This window comes from Aotus nancymaae, unplaced genomic scaffold, assembly GCF_030222135.1.
Source record: "Aotus nancymaae isolate 86718 unplaced genomic scaffold, 86718_ANA_hifiasm-v0.15.2.pri h1tg000033l, whole genome shotgun sequence".
In the NCBI taxonomy this organism is placed as follows: domain Eukaryota; kingdom Metazoa; phylum Chordata; class Mammalia; order Primates; family Aotidae; genus Aotus; species Aotus nancymaae.
This window is the reverse complement of record NW_026988447.1, coordinates 59,306,374-59,329,096: the sequence shown is the minus strand read 5'-3', so window position 1 is coordinate 59,329,096 and position 22,723 is coordinate 59,306,374. Positions and strand designations below refer to the sequence as shown.

Genomic DNA, 22,723 nt, shown 5'->3' with positions numbered 1-22,723 from the left:
AATACACATAAATGGAAAATAAATCAACAATATAAGTGAAAGCTTTCTGCCATCCCTGACTCCCATTCACCACCTGGCCAGATGGAGCCAGTTTCTTGACTGTGTTCCCAGAGATATATTTTTGGACACAATGGCATTCTCTTCTGTGCCTTGCCTTGGTCACTTACTGATATTATCTTAAGCGTTAACAGGAAGAACATGGACTTTGAAGTCAGAATACCTGGTCTGGAACCCAACAACACCACATACTGGCTTTGACCTTGAGCAAGTTACTTAAATAGGGATAATCAGTACTATCTACTAAACATATGTAAGGCATTTCAAGCAGTGCCTCACCCAGAGTTACCACTAAAATAGTATTAGCCATTGTGGCTGAAGCCTTTCTTATTTATGACTAGCTGTTATTCCATTACTCATCAGATGGACCACAGTGTATTTAACCAGCCCACCACAGAGGAACATAAGTCGTTCTGAGGCTTTAGGTAGTTCAGGCAATAGTGCAGTGAATAACCCTGTACATTCATTATTTAATATATGTTAGACTATAGCTATAAATTCCTAAGTGTGGAATGGCTATGACAAAAGAGAATTTGTATTTTGAATTTTGATAGATTTTTACTAAATTGACCTTTATAAAGATTGTAGCAATTTATACTTCTGCCTACAGTATTTGAAAACCATCCCCAACAGATATTATTAGTATTTTCAAAATCTTTGCCAATCCTATAGGCTAAAAGGGATCTCTTTTAATTTTACTTTTCATTTCTTTTATTGTGAAAAGTTGATCATGTTTTCATATATTTGTCATTTTTTTCTGTGATGTTCTTTTTCTTTAGTATTTTTACTGATTTGTTTTTAATTTTACTTTGCATTTCTTTTATTGTAAAAAGTTTATCATGTTTTCTTATATTTGTCATTTTTTCTGTGATGTTCTTTATTTTTCTTTAGTATTTTTATTGATTTATGAAAGTTTTCTATATAAAAAGAAAAATTATCCTTTTTTAATGTGTTGCAAATATTTTAAAACATTTTTGTCTTTCTATTTGATTATATTTTTAATCTTAACATGAAAATTTGGAAACTTAAATGTTCTTCAGTAAGAAATTGGCTAAATGGTTATTGGCATACTTGCAGCAATGCAAAGTGTATTTGCTACCATAGAAAAATGGTTATACAAAAAGCAAGTTACAATATTGCAAATACAGTACTTCTTTTTTTAAAAAAGAAGTTCATATTCATGTGCATTTGTGTGTATGTATTACATAAGAAAAGTTCAAAAGTCAAAACCTTGAAAAATATCTCTAGATTTTGTAAATTGAAAATTTAAAGGCACCAACGAGTACAGAATTAAAAATAAGTAAACCAACACTTTATAACCCAACTTTCTGGTCAAGTTTTGCAGCATCTTTTATTTACCCTTCCTCCCCAACATTCTTTAGCTGTTGTGATGCTTTAAACTGAATGAATGTTTAATATAACTGTATTTTTATAGCCAGAATTCTGAAATCCAAAGTGAAAATTTTAATAGGTAACTTGCTTGACACTGGATCCATTTTTCCCTTAATGTTTCAACTTGTATCATTTCCTTTATTACAAAGGATACAAATTATTCATGGCAAAACACACACACACACACACACACACACACACACACACACACACACACACACACACGCAAACCCTGGTACCCCTAGAGTAGCTCTACAGAGGAAGGACAATTGTAACCTCATTTATCATGTTAAATTTTAGAGTTTTAAATACATATGCAAAAGGATTATTTGAATCTTATATTAGAATGCCTTGGTTTTTCAGGTCGTCTTGTTCGCAGGTAGCATCTGGCAGTGTGGTATTAGTGTACATTCCATAGGGACTTCATCCTTGTTTTCTCAAAACTTGCAGGTTAACTGTAATAACCTTATATCTTAGTCTTAACCAGAATACCTGTGATGATTCAAAAGCTGACTTTCAGTGAGACATTTAAAATCCATGTAAATATTTTGGTCCAAAATATTGTTTGGATTAGTTTGTGGAGGAAGGGGGTGAGGGAGGTGGGAGAAAGATTCTTAAGGTGTCATGTATTCTTAGTGATTCAAGTACGTGAATCAAGGATCTATTTCCCTGCAGTTTTGTACCGTATCCCTGGAACATCATTCATTTATTCCAACACCCTTAAACACCTGCTGCCTGCCAGCACGGTAACACAGAGGTTTGGGGAATCTTTGCTTCAGACTTTAAGTTGTTCACAACCTGCTGGGGAGCACTTAGCACAGAGGCTGGCACATAGTAAGTGCATAGAAATCACCTGTGACCTATAGAGCTCAGAGGGGACTTGGTAGAGAAGATGACGCTGGAATAAAAAGATAGCCCAAATTTTATCATGTCTTATATAAACGAAGCATGAGGAAGAGATGGTTTAACTGAAAACTAAACGGGATTTCTACCAAAATAGATACACATGTTCAACATTCCAACCATTCTTCTATGGAAAAACCCGTGTTGAAACATACAGTGTGTTTTTCAGTTAGCTGAGATAAAACAGCCTGAGGGAATGTCATTTGTACCTGGATCGAGTTTCAGAATACTACTTGCAACTTTCTTGAGAAGCAGCACCCCCTACTCTACTGCTACTTAACAATTTTTTAAAATGCAGTTTCCTTAACAGAAACTGAGGGAAGAAAACTCTGTAGCCCTAGGGATGCGAGAACATCATCAAAGTGGTGTATCTAAAGTGAAAGTTTTTATTAATATTTGTGTTCATGTATATATAATAGGACATATTTATATAATAGATATGATATAGATTTGTTTTACTATAAAAATGTTTAAAATAAAGTTGATGCTCCAGGAAGATGTGGAGGGTTTCCTGAATACCTCTGTATCTTCCTGGTGTTGGGTTTACACCAGCGTGAGCAGCACAGCCAACTCTGGTTTGTTTGTTTTTTTAAAAAAAACCTCTATATTTGGAGATTTATTTTTAAAGTCAGGGGAGGAGCAAATAAGCAGATATAGGCCCTTTAAATCACCATCTGCTTTACTGTCCAGAGGTTAATTATCCACCAGAAAATGCTCCCTGGAAATTTAGGGTCAGTTTTACCAAACCACCAAGCCAGATCGGCAAGGGGTGTTGGACGACATAATCACAAATTGGTGAGGGTCAGAAGGTGCTGAATGTGTATATGTTGCTGCATGCCTGTTATGTCTGATCATCCTCCATTGGAAATATTGAGAGTGTTTGGATTAGTAATTATAGTGTGTCTCTGGTGTTACTTCCACTCTCTATGAGCGAAGTAAGTGAATGTTTTCTGTAAACACATACCATAGAATTTAAGACAAGCATAGAAATACGTCGTATTTTTCTTCTTCAAAAATCTGGAATTCTTTACAAAGAAAACAAAAAAACTAAAACTCCTGTCCATGCTGCTTGTTCTAGAAAGGGATCTCGGCACATACACACAGCCCTGCTTTTCCCATTCCAGGTGGACAATACCTGACAGTATCGGCAGCCAAAGCCCCAGGGGGAAAAGCCGCACGCTTGGTGCTACCTCTCGGCCGCCTCATGCATTCAGGGGACCTGTGCCTGTCGTTCAGGCACAAGGTGACGGGGTTGCACTCTGGCACACTCCAGGTGTTTGTGAGAAAACACGGTGCCCACGGAGCAGCCCTGTGGGGAAGAAATGGTGGCCATGGCTGGAGGCAAACACAGATCACCTTGCGAGGGGCTGACGTCAAGAGCGTAAGTAGATCCACAAAGGAGGCAGATCCTGGGATGTTTTCCTTTCATAGGCGAACTCTGGGATCTGAATTTGGAGAAGCCTTGCTCTGTAATTTGGGGTTTTCTCTGGGCCTGATGACTCCATTCAGTGCCTCTTTCTGAAACCCTTTCTGCTTCATTCTTCTTCATTGCAGCCTGTCATCACCACCTCTCCCCAACCCTGGTAATGACCCAGTATTTTTTTTTTTTTTTTTTTTTGATGGAAAAAAAAATCTGGGAAAGAAAAGTTTTTTTTAAAAAGTTGATCAACAGAAGCTTCAAAGGGTGGGTGGCGACCTTAATTGTTCCTACTTTCCCTTTTAATTCCTTATACTTCAAACTTTTACTATCATAAATTACCCAGGAGACGGTTCTTTTTTCTTTTTTGAAATGTTTTTTTCAAGTTCAACTTCTTTTCTTTGTTTCAGAGATCACAGTTAAGCAGCCTAGGGTGGGAACTCAGAACTACAATTGGAAAGTCCTATTCTATTCAGGACAGGATGTGGGCAGTACTTTGATGGAATATATAAATTTGATCTTAAGTAATAAAGGCATTTGGGAAAATGTCATCTTTATGCTGGTGCTTATGAAACTTGCTGTTGGGAGATACCTATGCCTATATATATAGGTATAGTTCATAAGAAACTATTTTAGAAAGAAAAGGTAGATTCCATTAATACAGTTTTTATCAGAGTGCTTGGATTTTGTTTAATTCTTATATATTTTTTCTTAAAACCTTTCTCAATATTTATATTATTTAGAGAAATAAAACAAGATAATCATTTTAAATCAGCACTCAGGTTTTCCCTTGCTTTATAAGGAGCAAGGATGTGCTATAGAAAATACAATTAAGAATAATGAAAGGTTTTGGTTTTTACGTAGGTAAAACAACAGTGTGATTGGATTATGTTGTTAGATTCTATTCCATTTTCAGCAAGAATGCTGTGTTAACCAAAAGGGAACTGAGAAATATCTAAGATAGGCTGCGTGATTATGATCTTTATATTCCATCACACTCTTCTTCTAACTTTGGTAATCCTTGACAAAAGTGTCCACTTTATAAACAATCCTAAATTGAATTGGTCTATAGCTTAGAATGGCTTTTTAAAGAGTAATTGATTCTGAGTAATGTGGTCTGATGAACAGTTTGATGATTTCAATTTCTAGTGAAAGACAAGATTCAGTGATACTGGCAACTATATTCTGGTTTTTCCTCCTGCAAAATAAGTTTAAAATTGGTTTGGGGAAGGTTTGCCTTTATTTTTGCTTAATAAGCAGGCATTAGAAAGGGGCAGAGGAGGCTTGACCGGTATGTGCATTCTCTCCGTAGGTCATCTTCAAAGGTGAAAAAAGGCGTGGTCACACTGGGGAGATTGGATTGGATGATGTGAGCTTGAAAAAAGGCCACTGCTCTGAAGAACCCTAACAACTCCAGAACTAGCAATGAACTCCTATGTCGCTCCATCCTCTTTTTCCAATTCTCATCTTCTCTTATCTTCTCCCTTTTATCAGGCCTAGGAGAAGAGTGGGTCAGTGGGTCAGGAGGAAGTCTATTTGGTGACCCAGGTTTTGCTGGCCTGCTATTGTGCAATCCCAATGAACAGTGACACCCTCCTTGAAATACAGGGGCATCTGCAGACACATCCAAGCTATCTGTAGGTGTTGCCTTCCATCCTGTGTCTCTTTCAAGAAGGCCTTCAGCATGTGTGACCCATACCATCCTCCATCCTGATTATGAGGTGCTCCTTGTAGCAAATTGTGGGAGTGAGTTACGGGAGCAGTTTTCAAAAGAAATCTTTGCAAATGGCCATGATGTTATCTGTTTGGTGTTGTACCATGAGTAGTATTGATTTCCCTTGAGATATGATGTACAATGTGCTTGTGAAATTGACTTACTCTCTTCACTTAAGTTAGTTCTGGCCTGACCTGAACTCTGACTTTTACTGCCATTCACTTTATAAAATAAGGGTGTGTAACATATGAAGATACATTTATTTTTATCTGTTTTTTTTCTTTTAAGGACAATTACGTAGAGTGAGCACGTAATCCCTCATTAGTAGTATTGTGTTTTGTGTAAATGTGCTATTGATACTAAGTATTTACATGTTCCTAATATTTACAGACTCTAGTTGCAAGGTAAAGGGCAGCTTGTGATCTCAAGTTAAAAAATACATGGTGAAATGTCATCCAGTTCCATGACCTTATATTGGCAGCAACAGGAAATTGGCAGAAGTGTTGTGTTGTGGTAGTGGAGTGATTTTTTTTTTTTTTTTTTAATGGCAAAGTTTGATCTTTGCAAAGGATGGGAAGCCTTTAGAAGACAAGAAACTGCAGTTAATATATAAAACTCTCACTGTTTCAAGTTACACTTTTAAACCACAGCTTTTACCATCATAACATAGCTCTCTCTGGTAATATGTAGGAAGCTTTATAAATATTTTGGTTGATTCAGAAAAAGGATCCCGTTTATTAAAGCAGAGTGAGAAGAAGCATAGGAGAAACTCCACTGGAACAGATTTTCACACAATGTTTTAAATTGATGTAAGTTTAGGCAGTTGTAGTTCATAACTTAATGTCGCTCATATGCTGTGTCAGGATGGGGTAGGAAGCAAGGCCCATGCTCAGAGGCATGGGGTGTGTTGGAATGGGATTTATACACACTGGAGGAGCAGGACAAGTTGGAATTCTGAGATCCATGAACCTGCAACTGTATTTCCTCCCTGCGTATTTTACCTATATATTAAAAAACAATGTAACCTTTAAAAGGCAACGTATTCCTGAGGTTTTTCTTCATTTCTGATTAAGTAATCAAAATGTTTTCTGCTGTTTTTGCCAGGAATCACAAAGATGATTAAAGGGTTGGAAAAAAAGATCTATGATGAAAAATTAAAGGAACTGGGATTATTCAGCCTGGAGACAAGAAGACTGAGGGACAAACCATTGATGGTTTTCCAGTATATGAAGGGTTGGCACAGAGAGGATGGCGACCAGCTGTTCTCCGTATGCACTAAGAATAGAACAAGAGGAAGCAGGCTTAGACTAGAGTATAAGGGAGCATTTCTTGGCAGGGGCCGTTGTTAAATTAGAATACTTCATAAAAAAAGAAGTGTGAAAACCTCAGTATCTCTGTTTCTCCTTTTAAAAAAGTTAGATAAAAATTTATCTATTTAAGATGGTTACAGATGTTCTTACCCCAAGATAAAGTAACAAATTATAGAATCTTCCCCAAAGATGTTTTGATCCTACTAGTAGTATGCAATGAAAATCTTTAGAAGTAAGTAATTTGGACAAGGCTTAATTTAGGCATTTCTCTCTTGACCTCCTAATGGAGAGGGGTCAAAAGGGGAAGGGCCCACCAAATGCTGAGCTCACTGAAATCTCTCTCCCTTATGGCAATCCTAGCAGTATTAAAGAAAAAAGAAAACTATTTATTCCAAATGAGAGTATAATGGATGAATATTTAGTATCTCAGTAGTGTCATAGTGTGGTGGTGATTTTAAATGTTTCTTTATGGTAAGGTATAAACCTTTCACTTGTTCAATGGATGATGTTTCTGGCTTTTTAAGAGATCCTTCAACAAACACAGTTCAGAGGGATTTTCATCTGGTGCATTCTCTCTGCTTTGTGTGTGACAAGGTAGGTTGGCTGCTGAGAAAGAGTGCCCTGCCCTACCCCAGCAGACCTTTCCTTCACCCCATCAGAATGATTCAATTCCTCTTATCAACTGGACTCTCCCAGGTTCCACAGAACAGTAATATATTTTGAACACTAGGTACAATAGAAGGTCTCTTGTCATTTAATCTGGTAAAGGCAGGGCTGGAGGGGGAATATAAATCATTTAGCCTTTGAGTAATGGCAGAAAATATGGCCGTAGATCCATTTTTAATGATTCATTTCCTTTATGGTCATATGACTGCACAAGCTGAGGATGAAAGGGGAAAATAAATGAAAATGTTACTTTTCGGTTCCAATGATACATTGCACTAAACTGATGGAAGAAGTTATCCGAAGTACTGTATAACATCTTGTTTATTATTTAATGTTTTCTAAAGTAAAAAATGTTAGTGGTTTTCCAAATGGCCAAATAAAAGCAATTCTTTGTAAATAAAAACGCTTAGTAATATCAGTTGTCTATTCTTGTTTTTTGAGTTTTTTTTTTTTTATCGACTTGGAAAAAAGTATTGAGGTAGTTTAAAGGATGTTTCATAGAATCCCTTCTACTGTTTGGATGGTGGGAACAAAAACATTGCCTGCAGTATTAAACTCTCTAGGTTATAAAACACGAGACACCTTCTTTTTATTAGCATGAACAGGGAAAGAGAGATCAGAAGATCACTATAACCCATGTCGTGCCTGAGTAAATTGCTTTAGTTAGTTTATTATCATTTCATTGTAAACATTTGCTTTAAACTCTTTTTTTTTTTGTTTTTTGAGACAGGTTCTCACTCTGTCTCCCAGGTTGCAGTGCAGTGGTGCAATCCTAGTCACTGCAGCCTCAAACACCTGGGCTCAAGCAATACTCTGGCCTCACCCTCCCAGAGTATTGGACTGGGACTACAGGCTCACACCAACCTGGCTAATCTTTTACATTTAAAATTTTTTATGGAGACAAGGTCTTGTTATGTTGCCCAGTCTGGCCTCCAGCTCCCAGCTTCAAGCTATCCTCCTGCCTCACCTTCCCAAAGTGCTTGGGATTCCAGGTATGAGCTACTGTGCCCAGCAGCTTTCAGTTCTATTATGGAAAGGCAGATTAAGCTATAAGTAAACATATAAATATGTGAACTGTAAGTGAAAAGTCTTTTTTGCTAGTAATTCTGTTAACTTATAACACTTTACTCATACTCTAATAACCTTTCCTGATGGAGAAAACAACTACAAAGAAAATTTTTTTAATTATACAAGAATAAAAATTAGTTATCATAAAGAGTTGTAGGGAATATACTCAATAGTTTCTGTCTTTCCAATATGCAGAGAACTTTTAGCTGGGGACATCAAGTCTTGGATAAATACATTATTCAAGCAAAAAGGGAAAAACTTTTCTTAGAGATCCTAATCATCCCTCAGAGATCTGAGAAAGTTCAGGTTTTCAGAATATGTTAATTAAGAAGTTAAACCTCTTCTGAAACCCATTTGAGCTTGTGGGTTGGGAGGAGCAGATCATGGTGAGACTTCAGGGTGCAGTTCATTGATTTTCAAACACTGATGTGTAAGGGAGGGGACGGGGGAGGGGGGCTCTAAGGCCTGACAGAGAGATTTCCCCTTTTAGTGTTTTAATCTTGAGAGGGAGGTGGACATTTATCAAAGTCCTATAAATTAATGCAAAGTTACTATTCTGAATAAATATGTGGTATCTCGAAGGTTCTGAAAGCATGGTGGATTTCAAGACCCTCACCCATTGCTTTTAATTTTAATGTGCATGGGAAGCACCTGGAATCTTGTTAAAATACAGCTGTTGATTCAGCAGATCTGGAGTGGGGCTTGAGATGCTGCTGCGTTTCTAACCAGTTCCCAGGTGATGCCTATGCTGCTTACCCTGGTTCCACAGGTGGAATGACAAGGCCTTAATGATAGTGTACGGAGGGGGCTTAGGGCCTTTCTCTTAACATTCACGGCTGGAAGGCCTGAAGGCCCAGTTTCAAGATCTAGATTCGTAAAAATTTACAAAGTCCCAGTGTATTTTTTTTCTTTGAAAAAGCTTCTTTTCTGAACATGGAATAAACTTGCCCACCTGGTGCAGAACGTTGCTTTGTAAAACAAATAGCCGGGCCTTCGCAATAAGGAAGTTATAATTGGGGACGCTTAAATATAAGTGAGGCAGTGATCCAGGAAGCGTGTATTTTAAAAGATAAAGGGACATTCATGAATTGGAGAGAAGTGCTTTTCAGGACTCCAGGACTCAGAAACTTGAAAGCAATCTGAAGTTCCAGTAAAGGTGAGTTCTAATTTGAATTTTCTGGGGTTAATTCATTGAAAGCTAAAAACTGAGCCCTCACTCATAACCTGATTGTGTAATTTCGAGGAGTATAGATGACTGACTCTGGAGGCTCTGTTCTGTTGTTTCATGCATATCTTCATTCTGTAGACCAGGCCCCACTCTGGTGTTCGGGATCTGCTTGCAGACACTCCTGATTTGTGGGGTCATCCAAAGCAATTGTTCCCAACTGCGGGCAGTTTTGACCCTTGGGGACATTTGATAATGCATAGATACATTTTTGGTTGTCACAATGCGGGGGTGCTATTGGTATCAAGTGTCTAGATATTTTGTCAAACATAAAGCACAGGACAGCTCCACCCAATAAAGAATAATCTGGCCTAGAATGATAACACTGTGATCGAAATCACTGATTTCCCAGGAGTGATCCCTAAACTAGCCACATCATTACTGGAAACATGTTAGAAATGCAAATTCTTGGTCTCCATGTCCATCCAACAGCATCAGAAACTTGAGGTGGAGCTCCCACCATCTGTGTAGAACAAGCTCTCCAGGTGACTCTGATGTGCTTTAGTTTAAGCATCTTTCCTGTTTTTCATCTATCTAGAGTGACTACATGAGACCAATTTTCCAGTGCCTTGCTACCACTGCTATCTCCCTAATTCTGAACTTTAACATCACTATTCTACCAAAATTGCTCTTTTAAAGGCTGCTTATTAACTTGAATAATTGTAAGTTCCATGTTCAATCCACGTGTATCATTTCATAAGCAGCATTTGGCAGTAATGAGCACATCTGATATTCCTTGAAATCCTCATCTCCTTGGCTTCCTTGAGCCACATCTCCACATTTCCAACTGTTTACTGGAAAGGTCCAAGGAGATGCCGTAAAGGATCTCCAAGCAGTATTAATTACAGTTTACTATTAATCTGCCATCCTCTTTCTCCCTGAAGCCTGCTCGTCCTTACTAATTCCCTCCTTCTCTGAGTAAAAGCAGTAACACCAATTTCATTAATCTTTGAAATTTGTCACTGGTTTTCTTTTATTTTTATTTCTTCAAGTCATTGACAAATTCTAACAGTTCTACTCTGAAATAGTTCTCCCCTAGCCCACCAACCAAAAATGCAAAAATATGAGGATTTTTTTTTTCTTTTTGAGACAGAGTCTTGCTCTGTTGCCAGACTGGAGGGCAGTGGCATGATCTTGGCTCACTGCAACCTCAGCCTCCTGGGTTGAAGTGATTCCCCTACCTCAGCCTCCTGAGTAGCTGGGAATACAGGCATACGCCACCATGCCTGGCTAAATTTTTAATATTTCAGTAGAGACAGGGTTTCACCATGTTGGCCAGGATGGTCTCAATCCCCTGACCTTGTGATCTGCCTGCCTCAGCCTCCCAATGTGCTGGGATTACAGGCGTGAGCCACTGCTCCCAGCCACATTTTAAAAATTTTAAAGTTAAGAGCGTGGATTTTTCCCTGACGATTTAATTCCCCAGGTGTTTTAAATGATTGGCCAGTAGCACTGCTCTCTTGCATGTTTCTTGCAGCACTATTCACGATAGCCAAGATATGGAATCAACCTAAATAATCAACAGATGAATGGGGAAGGAAACTGTGGTACATATGCACAATAGAGTACTAAGCCATTTAAAAGAATGAAATCCTGTCATTCATGGCGACATGGATGAGCCTGGTGGGCTTATGTTAAAGAAAATAGGCACAGAAAGATAAATATCACATGTTCTCACTAATGCGGAAATGAACTCATGGAAGGAGAGAGTAGAATTGTGCATATTAGAGGCTGGGAAATAGGAAGACGTTGGTGAACAGATACAAAATTACAGCTAGATAGAAAGATTGGGTTCTGGTATCCTACAGCACCGCAGGGTGAATATAGTTAATAATTTATTGTATATGTTCAAAAAGCTAGAGGAGAGGATTTTGAATGTTCCCAACACAAAGAGATAAGAAATGCTTGATGTAATGGATATGATTATCCTGATTTGATCATTACATGTTGCATACATGTATCGAAATATCACTCTGTACTCCATAATATTATATGTCACCTAAAATTATATGTCACCTAAAATTAATAGGGGAAAAATGGTACTGCTGCCTACCCTCTCATGAAGAAGTCTTTTTTTTTTTTTTTTTTTTTTTGAGGTGGAGTTTCGCTCTTGTTATCCAGGCTGGAGTGCAATGGCGCCATCTCGGCTCACCGCAACCTCCGCCTCCTGGGTTCAGGCAGTTCTCCTCCCTCAGCCTCCTGAGTAGCTGGGATTACAGGCATGCACCACCATGCCCAGCTAAGTTTTTGTATTTTTAGTAGAGACGGGGTTTCACCATGTTAACCAGGATGGTCTCGATCTCTTGACCTCGTGATCCACCCGCCTCGGCCTCCCAAAGTGCTGGGATTACAGGCATGAGCCACTGCGCCCGGCCGAAGAAGTCTTATCTCTTTTGCATGCAGAAGCCATAGATCAAGCTCGTCACTCTGCCTGTGGCCCAGGATGGCTTTGAATGCAGCCAACACTAATTCATAAACTTTTTTAAACATTGAGTTTTTTTGTGATTTTTTTCTTTTTAACTCATCAGCTATCATTAGTGTTAGTGTATTTTATGTGTGGCCTAAAACTGTTCTTTTTCTTCCAATGTGGCCGAGGGAAACCAAACGTCTATGGCATTGGACACCCCTGCCATAGACGTAAAGCAGAAGTTTTGTATATATTTTCATATGTATTTTTGTAAGTTCCTTCAAATCTATTATTAAATAATTTAAAAAAGAAATTTTGGTTATTGTAGATTTGAACTCACCGTCAGCTTATCTGAAGAGCAGACAAGTAGCAGAGAGCAGAAAACTTGACATATTTAGTAATACATTTTAAAATACCAATTTTCTCTTTTAAAGAAAGCAAGTGCACGGCCACGAGCCACACTTTTCAGCCTTATCAGTCAGAGTGTAGCCAGTGGACCAGTAATGCAAGCACCACCTGGTAATCATGGGCCTACCTTAGGCCTAATGAACTAAAATCCGCTTATAACAAGATTCTTAGGTGAGTTGTAGGCCCATTAAATTTTGCAAAGTACCACTTTAGAGAACAGTGTAAAACTTTTCTAATAAGCTTAGCTTTCTCCCACATAGGAACACCCATGAAATGAATCTGCCCAACTGAGGTGGATGGGCAGATGGCAACGCATGCTTTAGTGTGATGGGTTCTCAAAGTCTGATGCTGGAATCAGCGATTTCAACATCACTAGGGGACTTGTTAGAAATGCAGATTCTTAGGCCCATCTTAGACCTATGGAATGAAACTGCAGGTGAGGCCCAGCAGTCTGGGGTTTTCACTGCCCTTCAGTGAATCTGATGCACACTGAAGCCTAAGAACCACTGCCTTAGAGACGGCAGTGCTGGACAGACAGGTACAGAAGCTCCCTGCCTCCTGCTTCCCTATGGTTTAGTGAGTGCCTACCAACATCAGCATGCAGGAGCCACCGTCAGCACCTGAAGGTATGACATGGTGGCAGGGCCAATGCATAATTAGGAGATTTGAGTTGAGGATCAGTGGTAATCTGTAAAACATTTTTTATATGCACAGAAAATGTATAGCTTTCCAAGTACTTTCCACAATATTTCATTTAACCCTGACTGCTCTCCGAGGGTACAGATATGATTACCTCCCACAACAGATGAGGAAACTAAGTTTGAGAAGGATTAAGTGACTTGCGAAAGGTCATATTATTATTAAGGAGCAGGGCTGGTTTTGGAACCCACAAAGCAGAATTGCAAAGAGATCTATATCAGAAATTTGAAAGTTAAATAGAGAAGTTTCAAATGTAGCTGAAAACTTCAAAATGTGTTCTACTTTTTGGAAAATACATTCAGATTAATGAAGAAAATCACATGAAAAAGAAAATTCACAACTTCCTTTTTAAAGTTTCAACAGTAACAACAAAAATAATATATGTACATATAGAGAGAAAGAGATAAAGCAAATGAGGCAAAATGTTAACATCTGGTGAATCTAGGTAAAGGATTTATGAATTTTCATTGCACAATATCTGCAACTTCTTTGAAAAGTAAAATCTACAACGCTTTCAACATTTATCTGTGTGCTCAGGTAGATTAGACTCTACTTCTTCCTTATCACTGTGTATGTCTTCAGGCCGTCTATGAAATAGCTTCTAAGTATGAAAGAACTTATCTATGCCTGCAGTGGCAGAAGGCAGGGAACAGCCAATGAGTAACCAGCAAGGTGCAACTGTAGCTTCTTTCTTTTTGCAGTGAAGCTTACTCATTTATGCTAATATTCTTCATTGGGGTAAATAGTTCACTGTCAAAGGGGCAATTCTTTGTTGCTATTTTTATTAATATGATTGTGTTCTGTTTAACCCCAGGCATAAGCCCAATCTCACACTGAGAGGTTCTAGGGATTTTTTGAGAATCTGGCTTTTAATGTGTTGCTTTGACCCTTGTGCTGTAATTTTCACCGTTGCCAGTAACCACACTCGGCTACGTCTCAGCACATTCCGTAAGCTGTTCCTTCTACTTGTACACCACTTTCCTCAGGTTCCACAGCTCATGTTTCTTAAAGACTTTTGATTAAATGCCAGATTAGGAAAAATAACTAGAAAGACCATTATTGAAACAACTAGGGAAATTCAATTTAGATAATAGCATTTCTGTCAAAAAAGGAATGATTTGAACTCATTTAAAAGTGGGTTAGGGCCTGATAAATGATTACATGCCCCCAACCCACTTGTAAGAAGTGATCCTGCCACACCGTGCTTGTGTCTTCTTGATTTTTTCTATTTCTGTGTGAACAGCAAAGACATTGTGATAAGAGTGACCAAACGGAGACTGTTTTACAGTTGGTAAATACTTTTCCATTTAATATCTCATTTAACCTCATTTGATGAAAATGATCCTCATTTGACTGTAGCGCTTGCATGTAGGTAGTAAGTCCCTGATTTTATAGAACATGGAATATGAGGGTCATTGAGTTAATCAAATTTCCAAAGGTCACTTGAGTAGTAGGTACCATTGCTTGGACTCAACCCCTGTTCTGATTTCAAAGTTTTCCTAATCTATGCAGAACAAGAGTGGCAAGTCATAAGAGCACTGCAGGGGTGTGGGGTAAGGTCAGGAACAGGAAAAGGCTTCAGAGTCTGAACCACAACCTGGTTGCACCCGGGAACTCAGTGAACATCTTTGCCAATGTAATACATACTTACTGTAGGATATTAAGAAAATTTTAAAAGAAAGAAAGGGAGGAGGAAGGGAAGACAGGAAAACCAGTTAAACCTCAATCAGGAAATAGTCATTGCTGACACTTTGGTATATATATACTCTCCTATTTTGTCCTTTATTTATACCTATCCAAACCTATATATAAAGGCTTATAACTAGAAGGCTTAATGAACAGCTTGTGGTAGTGAATATGTCTCATGAGATCTGATGGTTTTATAAAGGGCAGGTCCTCCGCACACACCCTCTTGCCTGCCATCATGTAAGACGTGCCTTTGCTCCTTCTCTGCCTTCCACTGCGATTGTGAGGCCTCCCAAGCCCCATGTGGAACTGTGAGTCCATTAAACCTCTTTTTCTTTATAAATTTCCCAGTCACAGGTATGTCTTTACTAGCAGTGTGAGAACAGACTAATGCAAACTTGCTTCTACTACTTCATTTAATGGTTGCATAGTATTCTATTGAAAGGATGAACCATAAACATTAAACTGTTTCTCTGGGACTTTGGACTGCCTCTGTAGCCAGGCCTTTTAGGGATTCCAGAGGCCTAATTATGCTTCAGGAAATGATTCACGATCCATTTGTAATAACTGGCTCTTTCCTTTCCTCACTTGCTCCAGTGAACCATGGAAGCATTTCCTGGGGGCCTGGCATGGAATGCAGGATATTCGCTTCCCAGAAAAGCCACACCTGAGTACGTGGTCGGCCTTTAGCAATAGAAATAGGGAAGAAATATTCCAATAGAAATCTTTCTAGATTCAAAAACATTTTATTTAAAAAAAAAAAAAAAAAAAAAAAAAACAGAAGAAAAAGGGCAACAAAATTTGCCACATCCTCCCAGGGCTCAGTGAGCCATTGGAAGGGGAAGAAGCAAAGCGCAGTCATGGAAGTTGCTGAGTTTGCGTCGTAGTCAAGCTCATTGTGCCGTTCTTCTAAGTTTTTGATAATTAAAGCATTGTAACATTGAGGCTAAAGTCAATGTTTAGATGCCTTTGTGGATAACTCAGCTTCATTCTGGAAACTTACCACAGAAGGCAGAATACGCGTGAGCCAAATTGGAGATAGAAAATCTCCAACTTGAAGATTTTCTAAATCTCTAAAAAAGAGAGTTATTTATTAAAATGCCACTAGATCCAGGAGCTTTTGGGTGATATGTGAAAACAAAATAAGCAAAAACAAAAGCCATTCCTTTAATCTGCTTGGAAATGTGTAGAGTTTTAGCCTTGATGGTGTTCAGCCAACAGAAGGATTTTTCAGCAGAGTTTCAAGTGGTTTGGAAGGGAGACTGTCCCCTTTTTGTGGGGCTCCTGTAGTGAGCTTTCCTTGTGCATTCTCTGTCCGTGACATATATCACCCTCCTGGCTCTGGCTTTGTGTCCTGCTGCTCTCCTAAGCACACGTGGCTGGCTGGTGTCAAAGTTTAGTTGCCGTATGGAAACTCAGCTTAGGCATCTCACTCTTTCCTCAGTGAGGATTCTTTCCCACTGATTTAGCTTTAAGTGCTTCTAGAATAAACTTTAGTAGCCCTTTCTTTCTTTCTTTCTTTTTTTTTTAATTTTTTCACCAGGATACATTTTTAGATATCTTCTTTAGATATCCTGTTAGGATAAGGCAAAGAGTCCTTATCTAGCAAGTTTTAATATAACACAGTTGCTGTTTTGCCATATTTTCCCATAAGAGGAAGGATCAAATTTTCAGGAGTACATAAGTTACTCTTTTTTTTTAATTGCATTTTAGGTTTTGGGGTACATGTGAAAAACATGTAAGGTTGTTGCATAGGTGCATACGTGGCAGTGTGATTTGCTGCCTTCCTCCCCTTCACCTATATCTGGCATTTCTCCCCATGATATCTCTCCCTAACTCCCCACCCCTCGCTGTCCCCCCATCCCCCCCAACAGACCCCAGTGTACAGTGCTCCCCTCCCTGTGTCCATGTGTTCCCATTGTTCATTACCCGTCTATAAGTGAGAACATGCGATGTTTGATTTTGTGTTCTTGTGTCAGTTTGCTGAGAATGATGGTTTCCAGGTTCATCCATGTCCCTACAAAGGACGCGAACTCATCGTTTCTGATGGCTGCATAATATTCCATGATGTATATGTGCCACATTTTTCCTGTCCAGTCTATCATCGATGGGCATTTGGGTTGGTTCCAGGTCTTTGCTATTGTAAACTGTGCTGCAATGAACATTCGTGTGCATGTGTCCTTATAGTAGAACGATTTATAATCCTTTGGATATATACCCAGTAATGGGATTGCTGGGTCAAATGGAATTTCTATTTCTAGGTCCTTGAGGAATCGCCACACTGTTTTCCACAATGGGTGAACTAATTTACACTCCCACCAACAGTGTAAAAGTGTTCCTATTTCTCCACATCCTCTCCAGCATCTGTTGTCTCCAAATTTTTTTTTTTATTGCATTTTAGGTTTTGGGGTACATGTGAAAAACATGCAAGGTTGTTGCATAGGTGCATACATGGCAGTGTGATTTGCTGCCTTCCTCCCCTTCACCTATATCTGGCATTTCTCCCCATGCTATCCCTCCCCAACTCCCCACCCCCCCGCTGTCCCCCCACTCCCCCCCAGCAGACCCCAGTGTATAGTGCTCCCCTCCCTGTGTCCATGTGTTCTCATTGTTCAACATCTGCCTATGAGTGAGAACATGTGGTGTTTGATTTTGTGTTCTTGTGTCAGTTTGCTGAGAATGATGGTTTCCAGGTTCATCCATGTCCCTACAAAGGATGCGAACTCATCATTTTTGATGGCTGCATAAAATTCCATGGTGTATATGTGCCACATTTTTCCTGTCCAGCCTATCATCGATGGGCATTTGGGTTGGTTCTAGGTCTTTGCTATTGTAAACTGTGCTGCAATGAACATTCGTGTGCATGTGTCCTTATAGTAGAACGATTTATAATCCTTTGGATATATGCCCAGTAATGGGATTGCTGGGTCAAATGGAATTTCTATTTCTAGGTCCTTGAGGAATCGCCACACTGTTTTCCACAATGGTTGAACTAATTTACACTCCCACCAACAGTGTAAAAGTGTTCCTATTTCTCCACATCCTCTCCAGCATCTGTTGTCTCCAGATTTTTTAATGATCGCCATTCTGACTGGCATGAGATGGTATCTCAATGTAGTTTTGATTTGCGTTTCTCTAATGACCAGTGATGATGAGCATTTTTTCATATGCTTGTTGGCCTCATGTATGTCTTCTTTTGTAAAGTATCTGTTCATATCCTTTGCCCACTTTTGAATGGGCTTGTTTGTTTTTTTCTTGTAAATCTGTTTTAGTTCGTTGTAAATTCTGGATATCAGCCCTATGTCAGACGGGTAGGCTGCAAAAATTTTTTCCCATTCTGTTGGTTGCTTATTCACTCTATTGACTGTTTCTTTCACCATGCAGAAGCTGTGGAGTTTGATTAGGTCCCATTTGTCTATTTTGGCTTTCGTTGCCAATGCTTTTGGTGTTTTGTTCATAAAGTCCTTGCCTACGCCTATGTCCTTAATGGTTTTGCCTAGGTTTTGCCTAGGTGTTAGGACTTATGTTTAAGTCTTTAATCCATCTGGAGTCAATTTTAGTGTAAGGTGTCAGGAAGGGGTCCAGTTTCTGCTTTCTGCATATGGCTAGCCAGTTTTCCCAACACCACTTATTGAACAGGGAATCCTTTCCCCATTGCTTGTTTTTATCAGGTTTGTCAAAGATGGAATGGTTGTAGATATGTTGTGTTGCCTCCGAGGTCTCTGTTCTGTTCCATTGGTCTATATCTCTGTTTTGGTACCAGTACCATGCTGTTTTGATTACTATAGCCTTGTAGTATAGTTTGATGTCCGGTAGTGTGATGCCTCCCGCTTTGTTCTTTTTGCTTAGAATTGACTTGGCTATGCAGGCTCTCTTTTGGTTCCATATGAAGTTTAAGGTGGTTTTTTCCACTTATTTGAAGAAGGTCATTGGTAGTTTGATGGGGATAGCATTGAATCTGTAAATTACTTTGGGCAGTATGGCCATTTTCATAATATTAATTCTTCCTAACCACGAACATGGAATGTTTCTCCATCTGTTTATGCCCTCTCTTATTTCGTTGAGCAGTGGTTTGTAGTTCTCCTTGAAGAGGTCCTTTACGTTCCTTGTTAGTTGTATTCCTAGGTCTTTTATTCTCTTTGTAGCAATTGTGAATGGCAGTTCGTTCTTGATTTGGCTCTTTTTAAGTCTGTTATTGGTGTATAGGAATGCTTGTGATTTTTGCACATTGATTTTGTATCCTGAGACTTTGCTGAAGTTGCTTATCAGTTTCAGGAGATTTTGGGCTGAGATGATGGGGTCTTCTAGATATACAATCATGTCGTCTGCAAATAGCTACAATTTGACTTCCTCCTTTCCTAATTGAATACCCTTTATTTTTTTTCTTGCCTGATTGCTCTGGCTAGAACTTCCAGTACTATATTGAATAGGAGTGGTGAGAGAGGGCATCCTTGTCTAGTGCCAGATTTCAAAGGGAATGCTTCCAGTTTTTGCCCATTCAGTATGATATTGGCTATTGGTTTGTCGTAAATAGCTTTTATTATTTTGAGATATGTTCCGTCTATACCTAGTTTATTGAGAGTTTTTAGCATAAAGGGCTGTTGAATTTTGTCGAAGGCCTTCTCTGCATCAATTGAGATAATCATGTGGTTTTTGTCTTTGGTTCTGTTTATGTGGTGAATTACATTTATAGACTTAACGTCTATTGAACCAGCCTTGCATCACCGGGATGAATCCTACTTGATCATGGTGGATAAGCTTTTTGATGTGCTGTTGTAATCGGCTTGCCAGTATTTATTGAAGATTTTTGCATCTATATTCATCATGGATATTGGCCTTTAGTTTTCTTTTCTTGTTGAGTCTCTGCCGAGTTTTGGTATTAGGATGATGTTGGTCTCATAAAATGATTTGGGAAGGATTCCCTCTTTTTGGATTATTTGGAATAGTTTCAGTAGGAATGGTACCAGTTCCTCTTTGTATGTCTGGTAGAATTCGGCTGTGAACCCATCTGGACCCGGGCTTTTTTTGGGTGGTAGGCTCTTAATTGCTGCCTCGACTTCAGACCTTGTTATTGGTCTATTCAGGGTTTCGGCTTCTTCCTGGTTTAGGCTTGGGAGGAGGCAACTGTCCAGGAATTTATGCATTTCCTCCAAGTTTTCTAGTTTATGTGCATAGAGTTGTTTGTAATAATCTCTGATGATGGTTTGAGTTTCTGTGGAATCTGTGGTGATATCCTCTTTATCATTTTTTATTGCATCTATTTGGTTATTCTCTCTTTTCTTTTTTATTAATCTGGCTAGTGGTCTGTCTATTTTGTCGATCTTTTCAAAAAACCAGCTCCTGGATTTATTGATTTTTTGTAGGGCTTTTCGTGTCTCTGTCTCCTTCAATTCTGCTTTGATCTTAGTTATTTCTTGTCTTCTGCTAGGTTTTGAGTTTTTTTGATCTTGCTCCTCTAGCTCTTTCAATTTTGATGATAGGGTGTCAATTTTAGATCTCTCCTTTCTTCTCATGTGGGCACTTATTGCTATATATTTTCCTCTAGAGACTGCTTTAAATGTGTCCCAAAGATTCTGGTATGTGGTGTCTTCATTCTTGTTGGTTTTGAAGAACATCTTTATTTCTGCCTTCATTTCATTGTTTATCCAGTCAACATTCAGGAGAAAGTTGTTCAGTTTCCATGAAGCTGTGTGATTCTGGGTTGGTTTCTGAATTCTGAGTTCTAACTTGATTGCACTGTGGTCTGAGAGACTGTTTGTTATGGTTTCCGTTCTTTTGCATTTGCTGAGGAGTGATTTACTTCCAATTATGTGGTCAATTTTAGAGTAGGTGTGATGTGGTGCTGAGAAGAATGTATATTCTGTGGATTTGGAGTGGAGAGTTCTGTAAATGTCTATTAGGTTTGCTTGTTCCTGGTCTGAGTTCAAGTCCTGGATATCCTTGTTAATTTTCTGTCTCGTTGATCTGTCTAATCTTGACAATGGTGTGTTGAAGTCTCCCACTATTATTGTGTGGGAGTCTAAGTCTCTTTGTAAGTCATTAAGAACTTGCCTTATGTATCTGGGTGCTCCTGTGTTAGGTGCATATATATTTAGGATCATTAGCTCTTCTTGTTGCATTGATCCTTTCACCATTATGTAATGTCCTTCTTTGTGTCTTTTGATCTTTGTTGCTTTAAAATCTATTTTATCAGAGATGAGAATTGCAACTCCTGCTTTTTTTTTGCTCTCCATTTGCTTGGTAAATCTTCCTCCATCCCTTTATTTTGAGCCTTTGTGTATCCTTGCATGTGAGATGGATTTCCTGGATACAGCACACTGATGGGTTTTGACTTTTTATCCAATTTGCCAGTCAGTGTCTTTTGATTGAGGCATTTAGTCCATTTACATTTAGGGTTAATATTGTTATGTGTAAATTTGATCCTGTCATTTTAATGCTAGCTGGCTGTTTTTCCCTTTGGTTGCTGCAGATTCTTCATTGTGTTGATGCTCTTTACCATTTCGTGTGTTTTTGGAGTGGCTGGCACTGGTTGTTCTTTTCTATGTGTAGTGCCTCTTTCAGGAGCTCTTGTAAAGCAGGCCTGGTGGTGATGAAATATCTGAGTACTTGCTTGTTCACAAAGGATTTTATTTTTCCTTCACTTACGAAGCTTAGTTTGGCTGGATATGAAATTCTGGGTTGAAAGTTCTTTTCCTTAAGGATGTTGAATATTGGCCCCCACTCTCTTCTGGTCTGTAGGGTTTCTGCTGAGAGATCTGCTGTGAGTCTGATGGGCTTCCCTTTGTGGGTAACCCGACCTTTCTCTCTGGCTGCCCTTAGTATTTTCTCCTTTATTTCAACCCTAGTGAATCTGATGATTATGTGCCTTGGGGTTGCTCTTCTAGAGGAATATCTTTGTGGTGTTCTCTGTATTTCCTGGACTTGAATATTGGTTTGCCTTGCTAGGTTGGGGAAGTTTTCCTGGATAATATCCTGAAGAGTATTTTCCAGCTTGGCTGCATTCTCTTCGTCACATTCAGGCACACCTATCAAACGTAGATTAGGTCTTTTCACACAGTCCCATATTTCTTGTTGACTTTGTTCATTCCTTTTTACCCTGTTTTCTCTAATCTTGCCTTCTCTTTTTATTTCATTGAGTTGATCTTCGACCTCTGATATCCTTTCTTCTGCTTGGTCAATTTGGCTGTTGAAGCTTGTGCATGCTTCGCGAAGTTCTCGTGTTGTGTTTTTCAGCTCCATCAATTCACTCATATTCCTCTCTAGGTTATCCATTCTCATTAGCATTTTGTCAAGTCTTTTTTCAAGGTTCTTAGTTTCTTTGCATTGGGTTAGAACATGTTCTTTTAGCTCATGGAAGTTTCTTATTATCCACTTTCTGAAAGCTGGTTCTGTCATTTCATCACACTCATTCTCCATCCATCCTTGTTCCCTTGCTGGTGAGGAGTTGTGCTCCCTTGTAGGAGGAGAAGTATTCTGGTTTTGGGTGTTTTCATCCTTTTTGCGCTGGTTTCTTCCCATCTTTGTGGATTTATCCACCTGTCGACTTTGTAGTTGCTGTCTTTCTGATTTTGGTAATTTTAAGTCTGCAGCAGCAGGACTCATAAACCCCCTTTTCTTCCCCCCAGGTTTTCTGTCCCAGGGAGTTAGGGCTTTATGAGTTCCCGCCATCTTGCTATCATTTTCCCTGCCCACACGGTGGCAGCCTAGTCACACTCAGCCTGCAGAGGCTTCGCTGAGCTGCTGTGGGCTCCGCCCAGCTTCCGTGTGAACT

General features: G+C 39.1%; 1 protein-coding gene across 4 annotated transcripts in view; it reads left to right on the top strand.

Annotated features, from left to right (window-relative positions):
* The window catches only part of NPNT (nephronectin), a 73,693-nt gene extending 65,816 nt beyond the window's left edge, over window positions 1-7,877 (top strand). For all 4 annotated transcript variants that reach the window (XM_021676400.2, XM_021676398.2, XM_021676399.2 and 1 more), the window contains 2 exons: window positions 3,477-3,733; window positions 5,082-7,877. In XM_021676400.2, the coding sequence (XP_021532075.2) occupies window positions 3,477-3,733; window positions 5,082-5,177 (353 nt within the window). In that variant the 3' untranslated portion in view covers window positions 5,178-7,877. The remainder of the gene's footprint in view (window positions 1-3,476; window positions 3,734-5,081) is intronic.
* Window positions 7,878-22,723: the final 14,846 nt, after the last annotated feature.